Source organism: Anarhichas minor, unplaced genomic scaffold, assembly GCF_050575085.1.
Source record: "Anarhichas minor isolate MPS153535 unplaced genomic scaffold, ASM5057508v1 ptg000015l, whole genome shotgun sequence".
NCBI lineage: Eukaryota > Metazoa > Chordata > Actinopteri > Perciformes > Anarhichadidae > Anarhichas > Anarhichas minor.
This window is the reverse complement of record NW_027466461.1, coordinates 1236521-1263893: the sequence shown is the minus strand read 5'-3', so window position 1 is coordinate 1263893 and position 27373 is coordinate 1236521. Positions and strand designations below refer to the sequence as shown.

Sequence of the window (27373 nt, the reverse complement as noted above, 5' to 3'; positions counted from 1 at the left end):
TAATCTCAAGACCATTGTGATTACAAGTTTCTAAAAACTTTACGTTTGACGGAATCGTTTAGCTGTAGCGGGCGGCTACTTTACGTGATTCCCCATGAAAAAAGCTGATGTAACTCAGCTGGACTTGTTCCAAACAGTCCCAAACTTCACATGCTTGATAACACTCATGGCCTGAGGATGTCTACAAGCTCATTTCTCCTAATACTCACAGCGCCACCTGCTGGCGAAAGGAAATCTGGATTTTGTGATAAACACCTCCGATTTACATGACTTTTACACAATGGGGTTTACATTTGACACAGAGCTACATAATGCATGTTTGCACGTGTTCTGTAGCGCCAGGCAGCAGATACAGGAAGCGTCGGACTATTTGCAAAGCATCATTTCCAGCATCAGGTGGTCCACGCGGGATTAAAAATGTCTCGCTCGCCGGTCACGGACGTTCTCGGCCGCGCAGGCTAGAGTCTCGCCGAGGCTCTGCAAGAACATGAATGAACTACAGTTTCCAAGTTCTGACACATTATCAACTCAATTGAGGTGTGGATTCTCCACTATTGACCACTCCAGCTTGTTTTAAAGCCAGTATATTTTTGTTGTCTGGGTTTGTTGTCTTGGTGGAAATAAGTCTTCTCCCAGCTCACTCCTAACAGCATGACCCCCACTGTCCACCACACATGGCGCATCATGTTCTGGCTCAATGAACTATTTTGGCAGAGCAGCTTGAAATGTCTCAAACATGAAATTCACTTGGGATAAATGCCAGTTGTTATTGACAATGGACTTCAAATCAATATTTATTCATGTTTTTTATTTGTTACGCACTAGTCCTTTATGACCTTCAGCAAAACTACTTTTTCTTGTTTGTTTCTCTGAAGTGTGTGAAGAAGAAGGAATGCGACATGTTTCACTGATTAATATTCATTATTCAGTCAGCTTTAGCCACAAATCATCTGTATTTCTTATTCTTTATTATTTGCACACTCATACATGAGACACTAAATTTTATTTTAATATTTGCTTGGAAAAGCCTCCAAATGAAAGTATTTCAATGCAAAAGTTACAGTATTGTCTTTTTAACATTATTTCGCACAACACTATGTGAAATAAAGAGCAAATCTATAATGAGGGATTGCCTCCACACGGTCACATGGCAATGACCGGGCCAGAGGCTAAGGTGGTCGCAGTGCAACAATAGCAACGATGCTGACAGAGTTTACCATTACCATTGTCACTTAGCCCTAAATGTGGCCACAACAGTCCTTTTTTAACTATTAGACATACTATTTACATGCACAACTAACGCACTGTCCACTTTGTAATTTTGCAACGCTCAGTAACAGAGGAGTGCTCCAGTGGCACCCTGAGTGCTCTCTTGTCATTTAGAAATTAACTTTTATTCGGGAGAATTGAAGGAAAACTTTGAGTAAATTAAATGTGTTTATTACCAAAGTAGCAGAGCTTTGTTAGCGGTTATTTGAAAGTCTACTATTACTGTAGGGAGAGAGTACTCTGCATAAAATAACGGGGGACTTTTATTGTGAAGAATATAAGAAATTAAATGTGTTTGTCCATCGTTTTACAGCTGCTCCTTTGACCACTAGTAATGTTTGGTGGCCTAATATGCAATAAATGTATTTTATATAATTCAGACTACAATTAATTAGTTTGTCAATGATTTGGTCAATGATTTTTTTTTTTTTTCGGGGGTCCGTCCATATGTGTTGTACTCATTTCGGAATTTAAACCCATTTTTCATTTGGGACCTCAGTCTGTGACGGTGCTGACTGTAATGGCCTGGGGGGAGCTGCAGACACACATGAAGCATGTAACGCCAATGGCTTCTTTTCTCCTGTCGATATGTGATGGATGGATTTCAGATTCGTCCTGCTTCAATGTGGTCAAAGTTCCATCCCCATAACATATTTATGTATATTTATTAGTGCTGGGCAACGATTACAATTTTTAATCGCGATTAACCCTAATAATGAATTCAAAAGTAGTGTATTGAGCACGTCGTGCCTGGTTCCCGTACCAAAGAAGACAACACCATCTGGCCTCAATGACTACTGACCAGTTGCCCTCACATCTCATGTGATGAAGGTGCTGGAGAGGCTGGTCTTGGTCCACCTCTGACCGCGGGTGAAATCATCACTGGACCCTCTGCAATTTGCATACCAGCCTTATGTGAGAGTGGAAGACGCCATCTACCTGCTGCAACGAGCTCAGTCGCACCTGGATGGATCCGGTGGCTCTGTGAGAATCACTTTCTTTGATTTCGCCAGTGCATTCAACACCATCCAACCAGTGCTGCTGAGTGAGAAGCTGCGGGTGGTGGGGGTTAACGCGTCCACTGTCTCCTGGATCACTGACTACCTCACGGGCAGACCACAGTTTGTCCGACTGGGCCGTGTGCTGTCTGATGTGGTGGTCAGTGATACTGGAGCCCCACAGGGAACTGTTCTGTCTCACTTCCTGTTCACCTTGTACACCACTGACTTCCAATACAACTCGGGGTCATGCCATCTGCAGAAGTTCTCTGATGACTCTGCAGTGGTCGGGTGTATAAGGGACGGACGGGATGAGGAGTACAGGGCAGTATTGGAGGACTTTGTGGAGGGGGCGGGTAGAAATCACCTGCTTCTGAACGTGGCCAAGACCAGAGAGATGGTGGTCGACTTCAGGAGGAAGACGACGGCTCCACAACCGCTGAGAGTTCTGGGAGAGGATGTGGACATGGTGGAGGCGTACAAGTTCCTGGGTGTCTCCATTGACAGCAGACTGAACTGGAAGACCAACATCAACGCTGTGTACAAGAAGGGGATGAGTCGACTCTTTTTCTTGAGGAAACTTCGATCCTTCAACCTGTGCAGCAAGATGTTGGAGATGTTCTATCGGCCTGTTGTGGCCAGTGCACTTCACTTCTCTGTAGTCTGCTGGGGGAGCAGCATTGGAGCAGGAGACACCAACAGATTTAATAAACTGATTAAGAAGGCCGGCTCCATCATTGGCTGCAAACAAGACTATCTGGAAGAGGTGGTGGAGAGGAGGACACTGAAGAAACTATTATCCATATTGGATAACCCGGACCACCCTCTCCACCACCTACTGCAGGGACAGAGGAGCACTTTCTCCAACAGACTGATCCAGCTCTGCTGTCACAAGGACAGATACAGGAGAACATTCCTGCCCACTGCCATTAGACTGTACAATAAATCACCTCTGGCCAAATCAAACACAAGACTATAACACTGCTACGCTGTTGTTGCTGCTGATGGTGATCTTGTGCACTACTGTTTAGTTTATTTTTTCCTACTTAGTTAATTTAATACGATTCGATTCAGTGTATACAGGTGCTGGTCATATAATTAGAATATCATCAAAAAGTTGATTTATTTCACTAATTACATTCAAAAAGTGAAACTTGTCTATTATATTCATTCATTACACACAGACTGATATATTTCAAATGTTTATTTCTTTTAATTTTGATGATTATAACTGACAACTAAGGAAAATCCCAAATTCAGTATCTCAGAAAATTAGAATATTACTTAAGACCAATACAAAGAAAGGATTTTTAGAAATCTTGGCCAACTGAAAAGTATGAACGTGAAAAGTATGAGCATGTACAGCACTCAATACTTAGTTGGGGCTCCTTTTGCCTGAATTACTGCAGCAATGCGGCGTGGCATGGAGTCGATCAGTCTGTGGCACTGCTCAGGTGTTATGAGAGCCCAGGTTGCTCTGATAGCGGCCTTCAGCTCTTCTGCATTGTTGGGTCTGGCATTTCACTTTTTGAATGGAATTAGTGAAATAAATCAACTTTTTGATGATATTCTAATTATATGACCAGCACCTGTATACTTTGCATTTTTATTTTCTTAAATTGAATAGGTCCTGCTCTGTTATTTTATTATATTGTGCATTTTCCATACTTAATATTTTTATTTTATTGTGTAACCTTGTTTGCTGCTGCCACAGACAAATTTCCCCTTGGGGATGAATAAAGTATATATCTATTTTAAAAGTACTGCTATATGAACAAAAGGTCAATAACATTTGGTTTGCAAACACTTTAAACAAATACGGTGCTTTTTAACAGCAGTATTCCCTTTACACATTAGCAGTTACAATATTTGTTGTATCTTATATATATTTTCTGAAATCAACACAACAAAAAAAGCAATGTGTTGAAATAATATTCTATGAATAATTTAAGCCACTATAATTGAATTGAAAATCTTCCCCAGATTGGACTGCTTAGTACGTGTTGTGGAAGTCCAGATACCAGGAAACTAAACGTCCAGAGGAGCTCCGTGGATCTCATCGAGCTGTATTCACTATCTAGTGAGCCACACGTTGCTGTTTACTACAGCTGTATGAACACAAAATAAACTGATTTAACTGCAATAAACAGACAAAAGGGGACCCCGAAATAACTACGTAATGATGACGACAAGCAAATAACTTTTAAAATACTTGTTTTCTCAATGGAGCTGTGATGGATCGGTGCTAGGCTATGCTAACTTTGTAGCAGCTCCAGCACTCAGAATAACAGCGTCTATTCATTGTTTGTACCATATGGTTTACACACACACACACATTTATACTAGTGCTGGGCAACGATTAAAATATTTAATCACGATTAATCGCATGGATGTTTTGCGATTAATCATGATTAATCGCATTGTTATGGCGATAGTTCAATAATGAATTCAAAAGTAGTGTATTGCGCACTTTTATTTTACAAGTACTGCTATATGAACAAAAGTGCAATAACATTTAGTTCACGAGATGCAGATAGCATGTTTTATACTTAATGTGAATATAATTCATACTTTGTTGGCATCTTATTCTGAAAACCGGATGTTCATCTGAAGAAACCGGATGTTGTCTCACGTTAATGTTTCCGCTAACTTTCAAAGTCCTTCGCTCGCTCTTGATCTGTGCCGTTTAAATGCGTTTACCGTGAATTTCAGCATATAGGTGCACTAAAATGTAAGTGTCTGCTGAGTTGACCACGGAGATCTGAGTGTCTGCTGACTTTACCGCAGCGATGTCCAGTAGTCTCCAGGGAGAGCAACAGCTGGTGCAGCTTCTCTCTTTATTTCTGCCCCCCCCCCCTCGACCAGAAGCGGAAGTCGCCTATTCTCTACGGCAACCCTGAAGGGACATCATATCTCCAATACAAAACGATAAACATGAGACAGTCTGTTACAATAATAATAAATTAAAAATACGTACCTGTTTTTTTTTGTGTTTTTTTGTTGTTTTTTAATTATTATTATTATTTTTTCCCATCTCAAAAGGCTCAAGGACATACACACACACACACACACACACACACACATACACGCAACTGACTATAGGATGTTTGCTGGCTTTTATCCCACTGTTACTGTCATCCTCTTATGTATATGTATTGTCTCTTGTCTTTCAATAAAAAAAAATAAAAAAAATAATAAATAAAAAAAATGCGTTGACGCGCGATAAAATAATTGTCGGCGTTAATTAATTAATGCGTTAACGTGATAACGTGTTAACTTGCCCAGCACTAATTTATACACATAGTTTGGTCCGGTCTCTATTGATATGAGGTATCGTAGAGCTCTGGGTGAACACAGACGGCTACAGTATTTGTTTCCTGATTCAATGTCAGGACGTCGGTGATGACAGGAGGAGCATCTCAACACTGATAGGCTATCGCACCGCAGCGCCCACCCCAAATGCTCTCATTGGTTGAGACGCATGATGACGCCCATCCCAAGCCAATCCTGAGTTGCAGCATGTACATATCTATCACTACCACAGGGATAAACACAAGTGATATCGAAGACTACTCATGAGTAGTGCACAGGTATGGTTTTCAAAAAATAGGACTAATTTTCAGCGAACACTAAAAGATAAATATTTGACTTCAACTACCCTACCCAGCAGAGGCTGGTGTTCTGGCCCCTCCTATGAGCCATGGTCTGTCTGTCTGTGTTTTCAGAGCCAGTGAGCAACGGACTTTCAAAATAATAATCTTTTTTTTTTAAACTGCGTTAACGCGCGATAAAATAATTGTCGGCGTTAATTAATTGACGCAATAATAACGAGTTAACTTGCCCAGCACTAATATTTATATATATTTTGTATCTTTGAATGAAGTGTATGGCATTAAACGGTGTGAGCAGTACATTTCAAGATGGATTATAAAGCCTAATGAGACAATCTCCCCTCATAACTCTAGAGTATTAGATTTATTTAAAAAGAAACACATTTTGGTGATAGACAACTTTGATGGATGCAGTAGATCATTGGTTTGAGTAGAGTCAGTGGCAGTGACCTCTGTGTGTGACTCTTCAGGTCCAGCCAACAGCAGAGACAGCCTTGATGCAGCAATGGGGAGCAGTATAACCAACCTGAGGTGTATGGAGGGTGAGGACCCGACTCAGTCTGATCCCTCGGTTGTGACGGCTGACGTCCCTCCAGTGACCCCATCCAGCCCTGGAGAGCCCTACCTTGCTCCAAGGTAAATTTGTACAACTGTGATTCCTCAGTGATATGGTTTGGAATAGGTATCGGGCTTAATGCCTGTCACCCCCTTAAAAGATACAATGTGTAACTGGTTACAATTTTAGCTTAAAACAATTATAGATTGAACTAACATTATTAACAGGATGTGTTGTGTTACAGAGATATCTACTGAAATGACAATGCTAACCAGCTAGCCCGCTCCTTCCTGTCTTGTAATATCACTTGTACCAGGAGAGGCCATAGTGAGTCACTGTAGCATCCAGTCTGTCCTCAGTCCACCAACAGAGGACGAAGACTTGGACCTGCCCCGTGGACTTGTCAATAACTCCTCTATGGTCCATGTTGGATTATTGGATTAAATACAAAGTGGCAGAAATGAGAAAAATACTCACACCCTCGCCATGCCTGCTGCCAGGAGGCTTCTTGGCCAGAACTAGAATGCCTGGCAGCTCTGGCAGACGGATGGAGCTTTCTTCAGCAGTTAGCTTGATCGAGCCAGAACAAACCCTCGCACCGGGAGTCTGATTCCGGGGGACTGCCCCAACTCCCCGTATGATCAGCAAAATTGCTGTTGCCGCCAATACACAGGTTAGACCCAGCGCTCTACCAGCCTGCTGGGACTCCCGGTGCTGGTGTTTTTGTACCTCGGAGCCGTGACATGCTCCCCTCCCAGCAAAGCATGCCCACATAGGCAGGAAACAAAATCACGAGTCATTCTCTTGTCTCTGCCACCCCAGACCCAAGCCAGTATATATATCAAAATGTGACGGTACACGGACTGTACAGCCCCGGTTTGTGTCACAGTCACCACACAGATGGCGTAAACTATAGGCCAACGACACACGTGAAGATTATACTAGTGTTATTTTGACCGTCACTCAGACTTTCAGCAGTTAGGTCACATTTTGTGTATTCTTGCCCTGCTGTAAGCTTTTTTTTAATAACTGATTGACTGTACATGTAGATTGCATGGACCAAGTAGTAGAGGTGAAATGCTGACACCTATGTCCTTGGAGCAGGTGGCCAGGTATTACACAGGGCCCCTTTAAAATACTCAAGGTTTGTGTTATTAGAAAAGACAGACACACCTGTGCTGTTGTGATGAGATTCAACAGTAAGAATTGTACTGTCTTTACTTTGTGCTCCCAGTCTAGCTCTGGGTGTTGCTCAGCGGGAATGGTTGGACCTGAGGATCCAAAGCAGTGCTCGTCGCTGGAGGCTGCCCGGTCTGCGGTGTCTCTCTAAGTCTGAACCCTGAACACACAGACGCTGCAGAGATGTGACACGCCACATGAACCTCTCTGGATTTCTGGTTTAGTGTCAAAAAACATATTGTAGAATTAATATCCTGTAAAAAATGTTTTTATTCTTATGGTTCAGACAGTGTATATTTTTGCAAATAAGAGTGTTAGACCTCTGGAGGTTATTTAAAACAAATGTATCTCGAAAATATTTCTATTTATTATGAAAAAATATTTGTTTTACCACTTGTCTGAAAACATTTTTTTTTTTTTCCTGAATTAAATTCAGAATATCATCATCATTACTTCCTGATGAAATGTTTGTTCTTTTGTACATGTACACAGTATACGGTGGCCTGGAATTGAAATGGTCTACATCAGTGATTCTCAACTGGTGGGTGGGTCGCGGGCCTTTGCCTGGGAATAAAAAATAAAAAATCTTGTGCTTTTATTTTGAAGGGGATTTTTTATGCAGCGGAGTGCCGTCTAGTCACACTCCTTAACAATATTTGGCGCTAATGCCTTGTAATGCTAATAGACACCCGCCATTTCACAGCATAGAAGAACACCCGCAAAGTTTGTTTTCACATGCTAATTGAGCAAAACGCAAGTACGACATAGTTTCAAAGATTTTCTTCAAAAAAGTGTCTCGGGACAGTTGATTTCTCAGTTTCATGATGTTTTCATTAGAATCTGATGCTTTTTAATGTTTATTTTATTTGATATGGATATCACAGTAGCATTAGAATTGTAACATGCACAAAGCCCAGATGCATTGTGTTAAGTGTTTGTAGCGAAATGCTAATTTACAACACCTGTCCACAAAAGAAGTTAAAATAGAAAATAAAGAACTTAAAATAGAAAATAGGAAAAAAAGAAAGAAAATATATACAGACACAGATATACACAAATATATACAGAGATATACACAAATACATACAGATACATACACGCTTACACACCTTTACTGTTAAGGTACATTCTCAGCCTTTTTGTGCTCTTAAAAGACGTTTCAGGCACAGAGGAGGCCAAAAGTGGATTTTGTGAAAGTAAACATGGTTTCAAAGATTTTCTTCAAAAAAGTGTCTCAGGACAGTTGATTTCACTGTTTCAGGTCATTTTCATGAATATCTGCTGTTTTCAGCACTTTAAGGTACATTCTCAGCCTTTTATGCTCTTAAAAGACGTTTCAGGATAAGGGATGATAACCAGAGTTTCATGGGCCCTTTTGGAATTGTTTTTGATAGTAAGGTCCTAGAGACTTGGAAGTTTGCTCCCTCAGTAATAATTGGACCACTCCAGATGGAACAGTAGCGGTGGCGAGTCTCTGTGACCTTGGGAAGGGGTCGAAGCGGCAAAAGTGCTCATTGGCTCACGGGCCCTTTTGGAATGACTTTTGATAGGACGGTCCTAGAGCCTTTGAAGTGGGCTCTACCCCCCCCTAATGTGGCCATTGCGGTTCGATTGGTACCAAGTGTACCCTTGGGAAGGAGTAATAAATCCCCTTCACCATTTATGGTGAAGAGGCTTAGATGGTGTATAGCTCTTGGCCACTTGGTGCTAGCCTCCTGAAACTTGGTGTGTAGCATGCCCTAGCACCTTAGTGGTACGTTTGGCGCCTCTAGCTGCTGGCTAGGACCTAACCATAAGGGTTAGGGTTAGGGGTTAGGATTAAATCAGATTCCCAGAGATCTCCCCGCGTCGTCATAGGACTTCACGGTTGAATAGAGACCTAAGGCAAGGCACGGGCCAGCGCATGTCACTCAGTATCCCACCCACCGTATGTACTTTGACCCAGTGCAGTGAATCCATGGAAGTGTCTCAAATGACCTTTTGGAGTCCATCTTCAAAGGTGGTATGTAGAAGGCAAGATGCGTAGTTGAAGAGGATAGTATAATGGTTCAGGTTTAAATTAGGTTTACGTTTTAAGGTTTTAGGGGTTATGGTTAGAGGTTAAGGTTAGGGTTAAGGTTAGGTTTGGGTAGGGACGTGGCCTCCTGGTGGAGGTCACGGGGGGCACGGGCACAAGGGGAACATTTATCTAAAAGAGATCTCGGGTGTTCTTTTATTCGGAGCATAGGTATGCTTAAAAATAAATCACCCCATAGTAAACAACCTTCTAAAAGAATAAGTTTAAAATGGGTAAAGGGTTTAAAAAGAACATAAGAGCAGACGCAGGACGGGCAACGGGAGTCGACCCTTAAAAGAAAACCCAGGATCTCCAAGGTCCGTCCCCCGGTGTGGGTTCCTGTAGAAGTAAAATTCAGAAAAACGGGCAAACAAGGGGATAAAGGAATAAAAACAAAATCACACACAGTGTTTCCTTAATAAATATATAAATAAATAAATAAAATATAAATAAAATATATAACAAATATAAAAAAGGGATAAATAAACATATAGTATATATATATACACACACACCCCACATCTAAAACTTTAAGAAAATAAATAAGTGCTTTACAAAGTAAAAACATGCAAAAGTGAGGCAAGATAAGGAAACACTGGGTTAAAAGGATAAGTGCCATAAAAATGTGTAAGATTCTGCCCAATGACCTCATCCCCCATCAGCCGTTAAAATTAAGGGGAGAAAAAAAAGGGGGGGGGGGGTTGTTTAAAGAAAAAGTTGGGAGTCCAAAATGGGCCTCGTCTGCCTGTAGGGGGAGAGGGGAGGACATCATCCGGAGGGTATGTCTCCATCATGGCAAGAGTTAAAATAGATAAATAAATTAAAAGACAAGATAATTATAAATAACAGATATAGTCAATAATTGAGGATAAAAGCATGCATAATATATTAAAACCACACGTGAAGGATAAATATATAAAAACAAACAAAAAAAAAAATGTATATCAGGGAAATGCCATGGTGGAGGTATACTGGATGTTAGGGAAGAGGGAGGGGGTTAAGGTATGGCAGGCGAGGCTCCTGGATAAAAAGGGAGGGGAAGAAAGAGGGGGGGGGGAAGACCAGTAGGGGTGGGACCATGGAGATCAGGAAGTGGTTTGTTTCTTAAAAGAGGTTAAAAAACCTGGTTAAAAGGTTGGACACACAGTTAGTACTTCTCGTTAAGGCCATCAGGTTCTATTGTTTTTAGTCTGTGTATCCATTTCCTCTCCGCTGCCCGCCGCTGCGCCACACTCCAATGTCTGTTGCTCTCAAGGCCCAAACTTTGTATCCTGTGTGAGCCATGGAGTTTAAAATGTGTGTATAGGACGCTCGAACCATTACCACTGTTGATCATGTAAATATGCTGTTTAATTCTAAGGTGCAACTCGTTGCCTGTCTCCCCCACGTACAGTTTGTGGCAGGCCCCGCACCTGACAGCGTAGACTGCATTTGTAGCCGTAGGCTGCAGGGCCTGCCCCAGATTAAAACCAATCCTCGCCTGAGGGTTAAAAACGTGGGGGAGGCGAATGAAACTGATCTCCGAACCTCGAAGCGCCTCCCTCCTGGTCCTCTCTAAGTTGAGATCTGTGTGGACCAGGATATCTTTTAAGTTTTTGTTCCTACGAAAGGCAGAGATCATCCAGCACCCACCCAGGGCGGCACAGTCCTCCCTCGTCCCCCGAAAGTTGTTTCTCAGTGTCTTTAAAAAGTTGTGCGTACAATCTGAGAATGTTGTTATCAAGGGGACAAGGGATAGGACGGACGGCCGCACCGGGGTGTTGTTGTTGTTAAACGTGCCGGCGACCTCCGCCTTAGTACTTCTGAGGAAGCGCTTCGAGTACCCCCTGAGCCTCAACGCACCAAAGAGGGTGCTGGTAGCCTCCTCCACATGCTCCGGGAAGGTGCAGATTCTGTGGAAGCGGATCAGCTGGGACTTGATGAGACCTCTGTACGTGTGCTTGGGGTGATAGCTCGACTTGTGAAGGAGTGCGTGGCGGTCAGTGTCCTTGAAATATACCTTGGTAGCCAGTGTTTTCTGCTGGTCGCCGGAGTCACGGAAGAAGACCCGTGTGTCAAGGAACTCGACCGTGTCTGCCTGTATATTGTGTTTAAGTTTGATTCTGGGATGGTGTGAGTTGAGGGTGTCCAGAAATGTATGAAAGTCCTGTTCTGTGTGATTCCAGAGGCCGAAGATGTAGTCCAGGTACCGGAAGTACAGGAGGGGTTTGTGTTGGATTTTGGTGAATGCCACCTCCTCCCAATGGGCCAGGTAGATTCCATAACTAAATTTTGGGCTTGTAATCTGCTTGCCAAGTTTGCTTATGTTTCGAGCATTTTTAGCCTCTCAAAATTACCTTCATTGTTAATGGCGAAGACTGCATCGCCACGGCAACGGCGTTCAACGAAACATCAAAAGCTTCATGAACTGGTATTATGAACTTCTTACATTTGTGTGGAAGTAATTTGATGTTGATTTGATTTACCTACTAAGAGAAACAAGCTAAAGTATAATGACTTTAACTTCCTGTTACCAGTAGGTGGCGCTATGACTATGATTCAAAATTGGCCTGCAGATGTCTTCAGGCCGGGAGTCTAATCAAACATGTGCAATCTGGTAAAGATCTGATGATGTGGAGTTGAGTTACATCAGTTTATTCGTTCATGGCGAAGGATCGAAATTCGCCGAGCCGCCACGTCGCCGCCCTTCAACAACTTCTTACAATTTTCACAATGAAGCATTATCAAGGTCTTAAGGCTGTTCTGACAATATTTTAGAGGGATCTGATTAATCTGTGAGGAGCAGGATGTCAAAGTACACAACTTACAACTTCCAGTTGCCACTAGGTGGCGCTATTACTATGATTCAAAATTATTACATAGATGTGTTCCGGGTCAGGATGTTATGACATATGAGAGATTTGGAGCAGATTCGACAATGTACGGCCGAATTACAACAACTTCCTGTTTCGCGGCGAATGGTGTTTTTTTGACACCACGCCACGGATACATAGTTCGATAACTTTTTGATCTTTGAGTAACTTTTCACTGCCAAGGTCTCAAGAGCATACTGACCAAATCTGAAGTTGATCGGGTTAAATCTCTGGGAGGAGTTCGTTAAAGTATGACGCCTTGAAACGGTCCAAAAACGTCATAGAATTAAAAATGGCCGATTTCCTGTTTGGTTTAGAGAAAAATTCCAAGAGGATTTTTTGTGCGTCTCATCACGATCCACATTCCTGCCAAATTTCATACAGCTAGGTGAAACCCGATGTTGGGGCTACTCAATAGAGGGCGCTATCGAGCCAATATTTCATACCGCAGCTGGACACCCCAATCAGACTGCAATTTTCGCAAATTCTGGCTTGCGTGCCAAATTTCGAAAGATTTCCAGTATCCCAAGCACCTCCTTTTTGCGACGAAACAGGTACGATAATAATAATAATAAACAATCGAAAAACAATAGGTCCTCCGCTTCGACTACGTCGGTGCTCGGGCCCTAATAATAATAATAAACAATCGAAAAACAATAGGCCCTCCGCTCCGACTACGTCGGTGCTTGGGCCCTAATAAACAAAATAAAAACAATAGGTCCTCCGCTCCGACTACGTCGGTGCTCGGGCCCTAATAATAAACAATCGAAAAACAATAGGTCCTCCGCTCCGACTACGTCGGTGCTCGGGCCCTAACAATAGGTCCTCCGCTCCGACTACGTCGGTGCTCGGGCCCTAATTAAAGCGGCGAGCAGCATTGGTCGGGCCCTCGCAACTTCACGACTCTGGTTGACGCGGCCATTCAGTTCTGTGACCATCAGACACTGCGTACTCGAGTTAGACGGTATTTCCTGTGGTACCAGCGGCGTAGCCAGGTCATGTTGCCAGGTCTTAAGCCTCAAATGTGTTGAGTGTAGCTTTGATAGAAGCATAAATGTCAGGCTGTAAAGGTCATTAAGAAAATGAATGTGTTTGAATGCGCTTCAGGTTTTGTAACATAACAGACTGTCAAAGTTAATGCAGGTGTCAAAACTGACTGTTTGTTTGTGCAGGTAGCTCTGCCAATCACTGAGTGACTCAAAGCAGGAAGAGTCGAGGACAAATGACAGAATGTATATATATAGTGACATACAATTTAGCCAATCAGCGTCCTCAAATAGATTCAGCTTGGGGCAGATTTCGTTCTGCCCCAAGCTACGCGTTCTCGTCGGGACTAGTCTCTACAGGCGTGCGCCAGCGCGAGCACTGCTCCTCCAAGACCCGTTTGAGAGGAGAACTTTGAGGAGAAACTTCAGGCCAAAGAGCTGATATCAGATCAGCCTGACCTCACAATCAGACAGCAGACTAGCATGAAAGGGAAGCAGTACATGCGAAGCTTCTCCACTAGCTGAACACCAGACAGGTTTGGCTAGCTGGATGACGTTATGCTAATAACTTATTTAGCTTTTTAAAACAACGGGGACAGATCCAGCACGGACAGTTAGGGAGTGAGAGACATGAAGCACCTGCTGAGAAATGATATATAGTTATAAATAAATAATTATATATATGTGTGTGTGTGTGTTTTATATTATAGTGAATATTATTATATGATATATATATTATAATATTATACTGAATTCCCTGTGAGGGTGACTAAAATAAGATGTCCTGACGTGTTTATCAAAGTGTTATTTACTGCTTTTTTTCATGTTGGAATAAAGGTTAAATATTTAACTGCAAAGTAGTAATGTGTGTTTGATACCTTAATTTTTTTGCATTAAATCATTCTGGGATGTTTGCTGAGATTGATTGGATGTGGCACAGCCCTACCTAGAACATGTTCCACCAGCTGCCACTGTTTACAGCTATTGTTGCCAATAGGTTGTGCTATGACTATGTGTTAATATTGGCATTCAGAAGTCCCCATGCCATGAGTTTTTTCAAGCAAGTCAAGTTTGGGACAGTTTGGACAAAGTACAGTCAAGTTACCACAGCTACATGGATGATGGTGAACCGTGTAAAACAGTAACGGTCTGTGCATTTTATACCTGGGCCTTCACTGCTGTCCTGCAGCTGAAATACCACCTTATAACACTTGATTGCGCCACAGCTATTATTCGTTTGAAACGAATAATAGCTTTGGCGCCATCATGTACACACTGTAAAATGACTTCACACCACTTCGTTCACTGAAACGTCAAGCTTTTTAGAATTTGTAATCACTCAAATGTTTAGGTTCTCTATTATGCATACATATTGTGGGAGTAGTTGGCTGCTGTGTGAAGTACACAGATACAGAAAGTTTGCCCCTTGAAGATTTTTTTCCTAATTGTACAAGACAAGAGCAAATACAATATGAAAGTGGCACATCAGCAAGTGACAGTCAAGGTTGGAAAGCTGTTTATTGTTTAAGTGTCAAAAAAATTATTTTACATCTATATTAAATAGGAAAAATGTTTAAAAAAGTATAAAAGTGTGTGCATGTTTGCAGATTGTTAGACAGCTGTAGGTGTGGGCTCTGCTTCAGCTGTAGGTCTGGGCTCTGCTGCACCAGGGTCTATTACGACAGCCAACATCTCTTCATCTGTGATGTCTGAGAAGCACAAGTAAACAGAGTGTCAAATATGTTTACTGCGTGTAGGCTTAGTATCAAGTGTATTGTAATGGGAAAATATGTCATAGTCTCATGTGAAGGTTTAAAGAATGTAAGTCCTAAAAGAGCAGACACCAAACTGTAGTTTCAGTAGATGACTTTAATTAGTTTAGTATCCAGGTGTCTTGTTATCTGTTATCATTGTTTCTTTCTTCTTCGTAAGACAGAGACACAGAGAGGCCTTGGGTAACAGAGATCCTCTGTTTGAAATACTTTTACTTCCTTTGCAGACGCGTTATCTGAAGTTGTAAAGGCGTAAACCTTTGCATGCACATATGATGTGTGAGGGTAAAAAATGTCTGTTCTGTCTCTGCAATGGTCATTTTAACAATGTCACAGTGGCTTCAAATGAAGCATCTGCTGTGAGTTTAAACTGTTTATTGTAAGGCAAACTGTGAACAAAGGGATTTGTAAACAGGAGATAAAGCATCTTCCTGACTGTCTTAAATGAAGTATACTAAGGCTCGAAGGATGACCTGCCTTTTATTGTGTTCTTTGTGTATTCTTGTTAGCTAAGCAGATAACAGGAAGCTGTCTGAGCATAAATGTCCATGCATTGTGACTGTTGGGCAGATCACTCTTCCAGATCACTGCAATGTGTCTGTGAGACTGTTCTCTTTGCTTGCAAGCAAATAAATTGACTTTACAAACTTTGATCGTTCATCAAAACTCTGTTTACTTTATATTGATTGAAAACCTTCACTTTCTTCTCCCGACTAGTCATAAGAAATATTCCACAACAAACTTGGCGTTGTCGGCTAGGATCGCTGACCGTCCATCAGGCTCCAGGGGGACCATCCGGACAAAAGGCCTTTCCAGGTTCAATAACTGACGTTTCCTGTCTCAATACCTCCTTAGACAAGAGAAGAGAGAGCCGGCGGAAACCGAGGAGTTTCTGATTGACGGCACGCGAATTCAACGACAAAGAATTCATTTCTACAATATCGGGTAAGGAAGTTAAAATTCCAATTGTAAAAATAATTGTAAAAGTAATTGTAAAATTATACTAAGATCGTATAATTTAACAGACAGATGAATGATCAAGTAGTCATTATTATTTGGGTAACACAATTGTTTTTGACGTTTGTGGTTTTGTTTTACGAATGGTTTATGTAAACTCCCTTTTTCGTTTTCTGACGTATCACTATTACACGCTTTTACGTAGGAGACAGGATTGTGTTATACGGTGATGATTTAACTCAGAATAAAAACATTTTGAGATCGTAGCACAGATCGCTTGACTACAATTGTTATAGGTTTGATGTAAGACCGTTGTTAAATTATCCAATACGTGAATTCTACTAACGAAACTGATAGGATAAGAATCGTGATAAACTAACTTAACGTGAACTTCAAATAAGGTTTTTGCAATAGTTTTTTCCTTTGGTAAAGAAACTTACGCTTTATAGTGACGACTATATTGTTTTTAAGATAACGTTAACGTGTCCACGCCTGAAAGATGGGTGGTAAGCAGAGTAAAAGCAGGGAACCCTCGGGTCCGATAGTGGATATGATGCGACAGAAACACGGAAACGGGTGTTTAGAATGCCTCACGTACTGGTCAAAAGAGTTTGGGTTTCCTGAAAACGGCTCATTGAGCGCCGCTAAGCTCAAAATGTTACGAGGGGATTTAGAAGGTAAATTGAAACAGATGAAAGGTGACAAGAAAGTCAAAGTTAAAGACTTGGAAATGTTAGAGAAAAACCAGATGTGTTTGACACAGTGGGAAAATGAGTGTGAAACTAGGGACAGAAAACAACTTATGAAATCTTTGACGTGTTTAAAAGAAGAAAAACTGATTCCAGACACACATAATCCATTATTGTCTCCCTCTGCTATGTATCCGAGTCTCACAGGAGCGAGCGGCCCCCTCCTGGACACGTGTTGCCGACCTTCCCCACAGGATGGCGTACCACAACAACCACCACCACCACCACCACAAGCACCACCTCCACCATCTCCTCCACCATACGCTGAAGCACCACTGGTGGGCAGACCAGCAACCCGGCTCCACACTCAACAGCAAGAACAGGCTCGCCTGGCAAACGAGAAGCTCCGACAGAGTCCAGCCTCACCTCACCACAACCCGGTTGTCTCTCCTCCGACGGCTGCAACATCGACACCTGCCACCTCACCATGGTCCTACACAGACCCGCATAGCTGGCGGGGTGCAGCCGGCGCTGTCGTCAACTGCCTCGACCCCGACACACCCACACCAGCCTTCAACCTCGACACATCCGAAGCTTTCCAGGGGCCCATGATTCAGGTTCCAGGACCCGCTGATGGTGCTCCGGGTCTCGTGTTCAGAGCCTGGACTCAAGCTGACATTATGCAGGCCTCACTACATCTGCCAAGCATCCAGAATGGCGCAGCTTTCGCAAAAGACTTCCTGATATTCTGTAAAGAATTTATGCCGACCGGCCCAGAAGTGCATCGATTGCTGGTAAAACATGTTGGCCCAACTGACTTTAGCAAAATCAGGGCCACAGTTACAGGGGCTGGCCATGACACCCGCCAGATCAAGCTTGTCTGGACAGCAATGGAAAACGGTCCATATGTCACTTTCATCACAGCAGTCTGCGAGGCTATAGAAACAGCTTTCCCCTCGAAAGTTAACATGGCATTGATTAATAGCACCAAGCAAGGTAGGACTGAAGATGTGACATCATATCACCAACGACTCATGTCTGCATTCCAAACACACAGCGGTATTGAAGAACCGGCTGACAAAACAGCAATGTCAGTGTGGGAAACACATCTCAAGAATGCTTTCGTGAACGGGCTGCTGCCAGACATCAAAACAGCCACCGAACGCTCCGTGATTGGCCTGGAGGACGCAAGACTTGATGAAGTGGTAAAACACGCACGACACAACTGCAAAATGACAATGACACTCAAGCTAGACAGGAAAAGCTCTCCAAACAAACTGGAGAAAGAGCTCAGCTTGCGATGCTTCAAGCTGTCAAACAGATGACGCTAGGAGTTGAGGGAGGCCAAAGACAACCCACCCAACCACGTAACAACTTTGGGCGGGGTCAGCAAAGGGGGCGTGGAAGAGGACAACACCGCGGAGAAGGAAGAGGGCATTTCCAAGATGGCCGCCAAAGAGGATTTTCACGTATGACACAGGACAATGAATGCTTCTACTGTGGAGAAACAGGACATTGGATCAGAGATTGCCCACATCGTAATGCACACAACGGATCACGACAGCCACGTGGCCGACAGCAGGGAGGAGACGGAGGGGGTGACTTTCATCAACAATTTGGCACTTCTGACTGACGCGATGAGGGAGGCGAGGTAATGCACGTGGGCAGGAGACGGCTGACTCCCTCTCAACTCCGGAACAGAGAAGTACACACACACACACACACACACACTGACTCAGTACGCACACACAACGCGCACATTTGCTGCAACGCACACACGCTTCCTCGCACACACACTGCAGAACAACAATCCATACTCCTCAGTGTCATTTCACACTTAGAGCAACAACAAGTGAATGCATCTACACCACAACCACACACTTATTCAATGTTTTCATCAGAGTCATACAAAAATATGCCAACTACAAAGGTTATTGTGGAAGGGAAAGAATTAACATTTTTAGTAGATTCTGGGGCTACTCATTCTGTAATTCAACAGAAACATTTTCCTCATCAAAAGATGAGTGGGCGTTTTGTATATTCACAGGGGGCCTCTGGGGTAACTGTAACTGAAAAATTTACTGTACCTATGACGAGTGTACACTCCGACCAGACTGACCACGATCCTGACATTAAAGTGAAACATTCGTTTCTACTTTCGACGCTTTGTCCAATTAACTTACTGGGCAGAGACTTAATGTGCGCTTATGGGATAGGACTGACGTCATCCTCTGATGGCCTTAAAGTGCTTAGGCGTAGAGTCGTACACCAAATGATACAGACTCCCTCTCTGTCACTTTTTGCCTATCAATGGTGGCTTCCTGTTGATGACGCACAACGACTTTGTCACACAGTAGACGCACGTGTCTCACCACATGCCGACCGCATGAACTACAAACATCTACACTGCACCTCACACATTTCTAGAGGACAAGATGTTTGCTATGAGGACAAGTTTTTTGAAGGCCTCAATGATGCAATTGCCTGTTCCATACTGTTTTGGTCTACTTATAGATCTGCTGTATCTGTTTCTCTGACTCCATCACAGAAAGAACTGTTTGATGTTCCAGATTCAGCTCCACACATCTCGCTGTCAAAAGGACGCGAGGATGAGTGGCGGGATTTGGGTCCATTCGTTGCACAATGCGAGGCGCTTACCGACTGGGAACAGACGCTGGATCCATTTGTCCTGCGATCACAATCTACAGGCTTCCACAGAACGTTTTGTGTGCTCTTATCACCAGCCTGCAGATCAGTCTATGCGTTTCATGAGCTTAACAAAGAAATTCAAAATTTTTTAACTAAACCTGCATCTATTTCTCCCGCCCTTACTCTTGTTCCACAGACACTTTGGGCGGCGAACAAATATGACGTGGGCCTGATCAACAACTGTCAGCCTGTCGTTATCACTCCGCGCTCTGATTTTCGGCCTCACAAGCACCAGTACCCTCTGCGCCAAGAGGCCATTGACGGTATTACACCTGTGTTTGATTCACTCCTGAAAGCAGGTGTGATTATTCCCTGTCCAGACTCTCCAGTCAGGACACCGATATTTCTTGTTAAAAAGATCAGAGATGCAGGCAAGCCTGTTGAATGGCGTTTCGTGCAAGACCTGAAAGCAGTAAATGCTGCAGTTCATGCACGTGCACCAAATGTGCCTAATCCTTACACTATTCTAGCTCAGATTCCTCCTGCAGCTAAATGGTTTTCTGTGGTTGACCTATCAAATGCTTTTTTCAGTGTCCCGGTCGACAAGGACAGCCAATTTTGGTTCGCGTTCAACTTCAACGGTAAGCCATACACTTTCACCCGTCTGTGTCAAGGCTACACCGAGTCTCCAACCATCTACAATGATGCACTCAGAGAAAACTTAGAAAGTCTAACTCTCTCACCAGGCTCTGCACTCCTGCAATATGTAGATGATTGCTTAATCGCAGCTCCTACTCAGGCACAGTGTCAGAAAGACACAATAAAACTGCTACAACATTTAGCACGAGAAGGCCACAAGGCGAGCCTATCTAAATTACAGTTTGTAATGCAAAATGTACATTTCTTAGGTCATGACATTTCAGGGGAAGGGAAAACTCTCTCTCCTAAAAGAATCGCTTCAATCGTGTCGATACCAAAACCTAACACTAAAAAACAGATGATGTCACTTTTAGGCATGTGTTCATACTGTCGGTCGTTCATACCTAATTACTCACAAATGGAGCAGCCATTATCAAGTTTGATTCACGGTAAAAATCTCACAGCACATGACAAAATAATTTGGACAAAAGAAGGCCATTCGGCTTTCACACAAATGAAATGTGCTTTGCAAACACCTCCAACTCTAGGGTTGCCAGATCCGAACAAACCGTTCACTCAGACTGTAGATGAAAGACAGGGCTGCATGACCTCTGTGTTGCTACAATCACATGGTGATAAACTACGACCTGTTGCGTATTTCTCCGCAAAACTCGATCCTGTCGCTTCAGGCTTGCCACAATGTTTGCGTGCAGTGGCCGCGGCTGAAAAGGCACTCGCTGCCTCACGTGACATAGTAGGATACGCTCCATTAACTTTGCTCGTTCCTCATTCGGTGTCTTTGATTCTTCTCGAACAGAAATCGTCTCACCTTTCTGCAGCGCGATATTTGCGTTATCACACATGTCTCTTAGACATGCCAAACGTAACGGTCAAACGCTGTACTAATCTTAACCCTGCATTACTTCCTATTCCTGGTGACGGAGAGGAGCACAACTGTTTAGCTGAGCTCCAAGCTCAGTGCACTCCTCGCCCTGACTTGATGGACACTCCGCTGCCTAATAGCGACATGGTAATGTATGTGGATGGATCTGCCTCTCGCGATCATACTGGTACTAATCTTGTGGGTTTTGCTGTTGTTTCGGACTCAGAAGTGCTGTGTTCAGGTTTTTGGTAGTCTGTGGAAACACAGAAAGTTCCTTAAGTCTGATGGTAAACCTGTTTTGCATCACACTCTCATTGCTGAACTGTTAGAGGCCATTTTGTTGCCAACAGCAATTGCTGTTTGCAAATGTGCTGCTCATACAGGGCACACTGACGTCATTTCAACAGGAAATGCATGTGCAGACGCTGCTGCAAAAGCTGCTGCTCGACTTCCAGTCCCCACTTCTTCTGCTCTCATGTCCTCATTTGTCTCAGCTCCCTCTTCTCTTACAGCTATGCAGACGTTGTCCACTCCGGAAGAACGTAGGCTGTGGTCAGCTTCAGGTTGCACATACATTGATGGACTGTGGTCAGGGCCTGATGCTAAACCATGTCTGCCTAAGCATTATTTCAGCCATTATGCTAAGTTGACACATGGGTTAGACCACGTGTCAAAAGGGGGAATGTTGAGTGCATTAAATGAGACATGGTTCACAAAGGGATTCACAGCATATGCACAAAAATTCTGTTCTGCATGTGTAACCTGCTCTACTCACAATGTAGGCAGGCCCGTGGCAGTGTCCAGCCAGGCTGCACATCCGCCTCCGACACGCCCTTTTGAGCACATTATGATGGATTTTGTTGAGCTATCTCCATCTGAAGGTAAGAAACACTGTCTAGTGATGGTAGACATGTGGTCCAAGTGGGTTGAAGTTTTTCCATCGAGTAAACAAACTGCTGCAACGGTAGCAAAGGCTCTGATTTCTGAAATCATTCCCCGTTGGGGCATTCCTACTAAAATATCAAGTGACAATGGTTCTCATTTTGTCAATCAGGCCATTACAGAACTAAGCGCATACTTGGGTATCGACTTAAGAACACACTGTGCTTACCATCCAGCCAGTGGTGGTGCTGTTGAACGAGAAAATGGTACACTTAAGACCAACTTAGCAAAATGTTGTGCTGACACAGGTCTGCCTTGGACAAAAGCCCTGCCTCTAGTGCTGATGTACATGAGAATGAGAAAACGAACACGAAGCAATCTGAGTCCTTTTGAGATACTGTTTGGTTTTCCTCCTCATGTAGGAACTGAAGCACCAGGGGCACCACTTCCCTCAACCGCCTTATGCGAACATGAAATGTTAACATATTGTGCACAATTGACCTCTGCTTTATCTAACATAAGACAACAGGTGATTGCCGCTCTCCCGAGGCCAGCTGAAGGACCTCTCCACAAGCTGAAACCTGGTGATTTCGTGGTGGTGAAAGACTTCAGAAGGAAGCACTGGAACTCACGACGCTGGCTGGGTCCATTTCAAGTCCTCCTCGTCACTCAGACGGCTGTCAAAGTAGCTGAGAGGGCAACTTGGGTCCACGCGTCCCACTGCAAGAAGGTTCCAGAACCAGGAGACGCACCAACTGAAGCTACAGGTGAGCTCGCACCTACAACAAGTGTCAGCCAACAGGCACCACCGAGGGAGGAAGGACAGACGGAGCCACCAACAGAGGAGATGCAGTGATCACGGACGGAATCACAACGGGCAGTTGACCGACAGACGCTTGCGTGATCTGTGTTAACTGTCCCAACGCTGATACCACGCAAGAAAGACGGCTGGAAGAGCCCCTCTCGACGTGTTTATGCCAACAAACACAAGAAAAGGAGCACGGTTAGGTCCTCTACAAAAGGACGAAGAACGCATTTTTTTTTATTATAGCTATATTCATATTATTGCTTGTTTCGTTTTCATTTTATTATGATGATTTTGATGCTCAGGTCTAAAGACAGTTTTTTTTGTTTTTTTGGGTTTTTATCTTTTTATTCTTTTATGTTTATTGAATTGTATTGCTGGCTTCAAACAACCGGAGATCCTTTATCTCACAAAAACAGTTTTTCTTCAGACATCTCACATGATGTATTTTAGAATCACATTTTGGGGTAATACTTCTGTTGTCATTGAAATGTCTTATAACATATTTTTACTATATTGTGTGATTACTGTATAATCAAAAGAGTGGAATGTAATGGGAAAATATGTCATAGTCTCATGTGAAGGTTTAAAGAATGTAAGTCCTAAAAGAGCAGACACCAAACTGTAGTTTCAGTAGATGACTTTAATTAGTTTAGTATCCAGGTGTCTTGTTATCTGTTATCATTGTGCACTGTTTCTTTCTTCTTCGTAAGACAGAGACACAGAGAGGCCTTGGGTAACAGAGATCCTCTGTTTGAAATACTTTTACTTCCTTTGCAGACGCGTTATCTGAAGTTGTAAAGGCGTAAACCTTTGCATGCACATATGATGTGTGAGGGTAAAAAATGTCTGTTCTGTCTCTGCAATGGTCATTTTAACAATGTCACAGTGGCTTCAAAGGAAGCATCTGCTGTGAGTTTAAACTGTTTATTGTAAGGCAAACTGTGAACAAAGGGATTTGTAAACAGGAGATAAAGCATCTTCCTGACTGTCTTAAATGAAGTATACTAAGGCTCGAAGGATGACCTGCCTTTTATTGTGTTCTTTGTGTATTCTTGTTAGCTAAGCAGATAACAGGAAGCTGTCTGAGCATAAATGTCCATGCATTGTGACTGTTGGGCAGATCACTCTTCCAGATCACTGCAATGTGTCTGTGAGACTGTTCTCTTTGCTTGCAAGCAAATAAATTGACTTTACAAACTTTGATCGTTCATCAAAACTCTGTTTACTTTATATTGATTGAAAACCTTCACTTTCTTCTCCCGACTAGTCATAAGAAATATTCCACAACAGTATATAAGAGAAGTTTGTAATTATGGAATGGAATGAGTATAGTGAACAGCAGGTACAATAATAGTTACCATCTGGAAAGCAGGCCTGCGCTGTGTTCGGCTCATCCAGTTTAGATTCCAGTTTTTTGTTTTCCTGGTTTGCCTTTTCCAGCTGTTTGCGCAGGTATCACACTTGTCTTTCAAGTTTATACTTCTCTTTGTCCTGGTTGACCATGTGCGTTGTGACATTACTACATGTCTGTAGGCATGTAGCGTACAGTTTAGTTCTGGCGACTGAAGCATCTCCACAGCTATACTGTAAGGAAATAGAGCAAACAGCAGAATGTAAGTAAATTACAACAATGTGATAGAAGGTATCTTTAATAATTATGTTGTATAAGTAAGAGCAGTTGAACTTACGGTAAGTAGTTGACAGGCCTGTATGGTTTGTATGTATGATTTGGTTTTCGGGTCATCTGTTGTCTGGAATTTTGACGGGGATGAAAATGCCATCGCTGTGAAACACACAAGAAAAGGTTTATTCAATATGAGAATGTACATGTAAAAGCACACTTTTTTGTATGCTAATAATAAAAAGGAGTTTTGTTTGTTGTTTGACACAAACAACAAAGTAGTAATAGTAATGGCAGTAGAAGAATTAGCAGTAGTAGTAGTACTAGTAGCAGTTGTACTAATAGCCGTAGTAGTAATACTACTTGTAGTAGCATGAAAAGCAGTAGTAGTAGTAGCAGCAGTTGTAGTATAAGTAATAGTAGTAGTGGTAGTAATAGCAGTGGTGGTAGTAATACTATTGATGGTAGCAGTAATAGCAGTAGCAGTAGTCGTAGTAGTAATAGTAGCAACAGCAAAAGTTATAGTAGAAGTAGTAGCAGTAGTAGTTGTCGCAGTATTATTCAGAGCATTACGTTTTTCAACAAAAAAGCCAAATTTTGAGCTTAACGTTTAAATACAGTTAATCCATGAGGCTTTTCTTTTGAAAGAGTGGGGCTGGTTGGGGGAGAAAGGAGAGGAGACAGAATCAGAATGTATGAAACACAGAGGTTATTAAATGACAGTCTTCATCAAAAGCATTCCAGTTAGATTTCACTCTGTGGGGCTTTTATTTTGAAAGGGTGGGACTGGGTGGGGGAGAAGAGACATAATCATAATGTTTGACACACATAAACAGAGGTTATTAAATGACAGGCTTCATCACAAGCATTTCAGGTAGAGTTCACTCTCTGGGGCTTTTATTTTGAAATGGGGTGGGGGGGTGGAAAGTCCTCTTAAAATCTCTAAGACCTGAATGACTGTATGAGAGAGAGAGAGAGAGAGAGAGAGAGAGAGAGAGAGAGAGCGTGCGTGTGTGTAACTGGTTGCCATGGTGACTACACACCTGGTGTTAGAGGCAGACTGATTAAGAAACATTACAGTAAACAGTGATTTTGAACAAAGCCCCTTTTAACAAAAAGCGGGAGTCTGAGTGCCAAAATATGGATACCGTGAGAAAGATAAGACTCTGCCGAACGCGGTAATGTGTTTTTTATGTTTGTGGTGTTAAAAATGTGAGCTGCAGAGCAATAGACAAAACTGGTACCGTCTGCTTTCTTTGAGAAATGAGTGGTCAGATTTAACATGGAGTCTAATGGAGCAGTTTGTTGGAGTTCATGTCGCTCTGCGGCTCCTTGAGCCAAATGTGTAAGTCTGTGGGATTCCATAGTCATTTGTCTACGACAACGACAAGATTAGCTACTTTTACATCCGAAAATTATTCATGAAGAGTGAAGATTGTGGACACAGTGGCAAAATACAAAATGTTTTTTTCACAAGAATCTCAAGCTGCTCTTCACTCTAGCTGTGACATCACGCACTCTAAGCTGCGCAATACACACCCATTATAAAGTCAGAAAAGGGCTGAAAAATCATAAAAGTTAAATTGCTGCAGTTCAAAAAGTGTAAAAGATATAAAAATACATCATGGTTTTCTCAACATTTGAAAGTTGAAATGGTGTCTGTAGCTGAAAATATGAGGAAGTTGAAGGATTTGAAAGTTGAAGAAGTTTAAGAGGATTTGAACATTTTCTCCATTGAAATCCCATTCAAAATAAAAATTGCAAAAAGCTTAATAATTCATAAAGCATAAGAGATAGAAATATGAAAAGTCATAGCATAAATGTCATTAAAGAGCTGAACATTTTGATAGTTGAACGGTTTCTGTAGCTTAAAATATGAAGGAGCAGAAGAGGTGGGACGGAAGAAATATAATAATAAAAAGAAGAACTAGAAAATGCATTTCCTGCTGAAAATGCGTTGGAATGCTGAAAGCTGAAATGAATCTCAAAAACATTGCTGAAAATAGATATCCAATTTAAAAAAAATTGCAAAAAGCTTAATAATTCAAAAAGTTGAAAGATTACAAATATGAAGTCATATGTAGCTGAAAGTATGAGAAGAAGAATGCTTTAAAAGTTGAAGAAGTTTAACAGGATTTGAAGATTTTCTCCATAGAGATCCCATTCAAAAGAAAATTGCAAATAGCTTAATATTTCAAAGAATTTAAAGATTACAAATATGAAGTCATATGTAGCTGAAAGTATGAGAAGAAGAAGGCTTTGAAAGTTGAAGAAGTTTAACAGGATTTGAAGATTTTCTCCATAGAGATTCCATTCAAAAGAAAATTGCAAATAGCTTAATATTTGAAAAAGTTAAAAGATTACAAATATGAAAAGTCAAAGCACCCCTCTCCTGAAAGAGCTGAACATTTTGATATTCGAACGGTTTCTGTGACTTAAAAAATGTCAGCAGTAGTGATATTTGTAGTAGTAGTACTAGAAGTTGTAGTTGTAGTAGAAGTATTATTAGTAGTAGAAGTATTAGTAGCATTATAATAAGTAGTAGCAGTAGTGATATTTGTAATAGTAGTAGTAGAAGTATCATTAGTAGTAGAAGTATTAGTATTTAGAAGAAGTAGTAGAAGTAGTAGTAGTAATAGCTGTAGTAGTGGTCGTAGTATATAATATAACAGTAGTAGTAGTAGTAATAGTAATGGCAGTATTTGAAAAAGTCTAATTTTGAGCTTAATGTTTACATACAGTTAATCCATGGGGCTTTTATTTTGAAAGGGTGGGGCTGGGTGGGGGGTAGAGGAGACATAATCATAATGTTTGACACACAAACAGAGGTTATTAAATGCCAGGCTTCATCACAAGCATTTCAGTTAGAATTCACTCTTTGGGGGTTGTATTTTGAAATGGGGTGTGTGTGTGTGTGTGTGTGGGGGGGGGGGGGGGGTCCTCTAAAAGTCTCCAAGACCTGAATA

General features: G+C 42.2%; 1 protein-coding gene across 1 annotated transcript in view; it reads left to right on the top strand.

The window, feature by feature from the left end:
- Positions 1 to 8200, top strand: part of ccdc142 (coiled-coil domain containing 142) — a 121989-nt gene extending 113789 nt beyond the window's left edge. Inside the window, exons 17-18 of the mRNA XM_076092063.1 lie at positions 6349 to 6514; positions 7669 to 8200. Coding sequence (XP_075948178.1) covers positions 6349 to 6514; positions 7669 to 7777 — 275 coding nt within the window. The 3' untranslated portion in view covers positions 7778 to 8200. The remainder of the gene's footprint in view (positions 1 to 6348; positions 6515 to 7668) is intronic.
- Positions 8201 to 27373: the final 19173 nt, after the last annotated feature.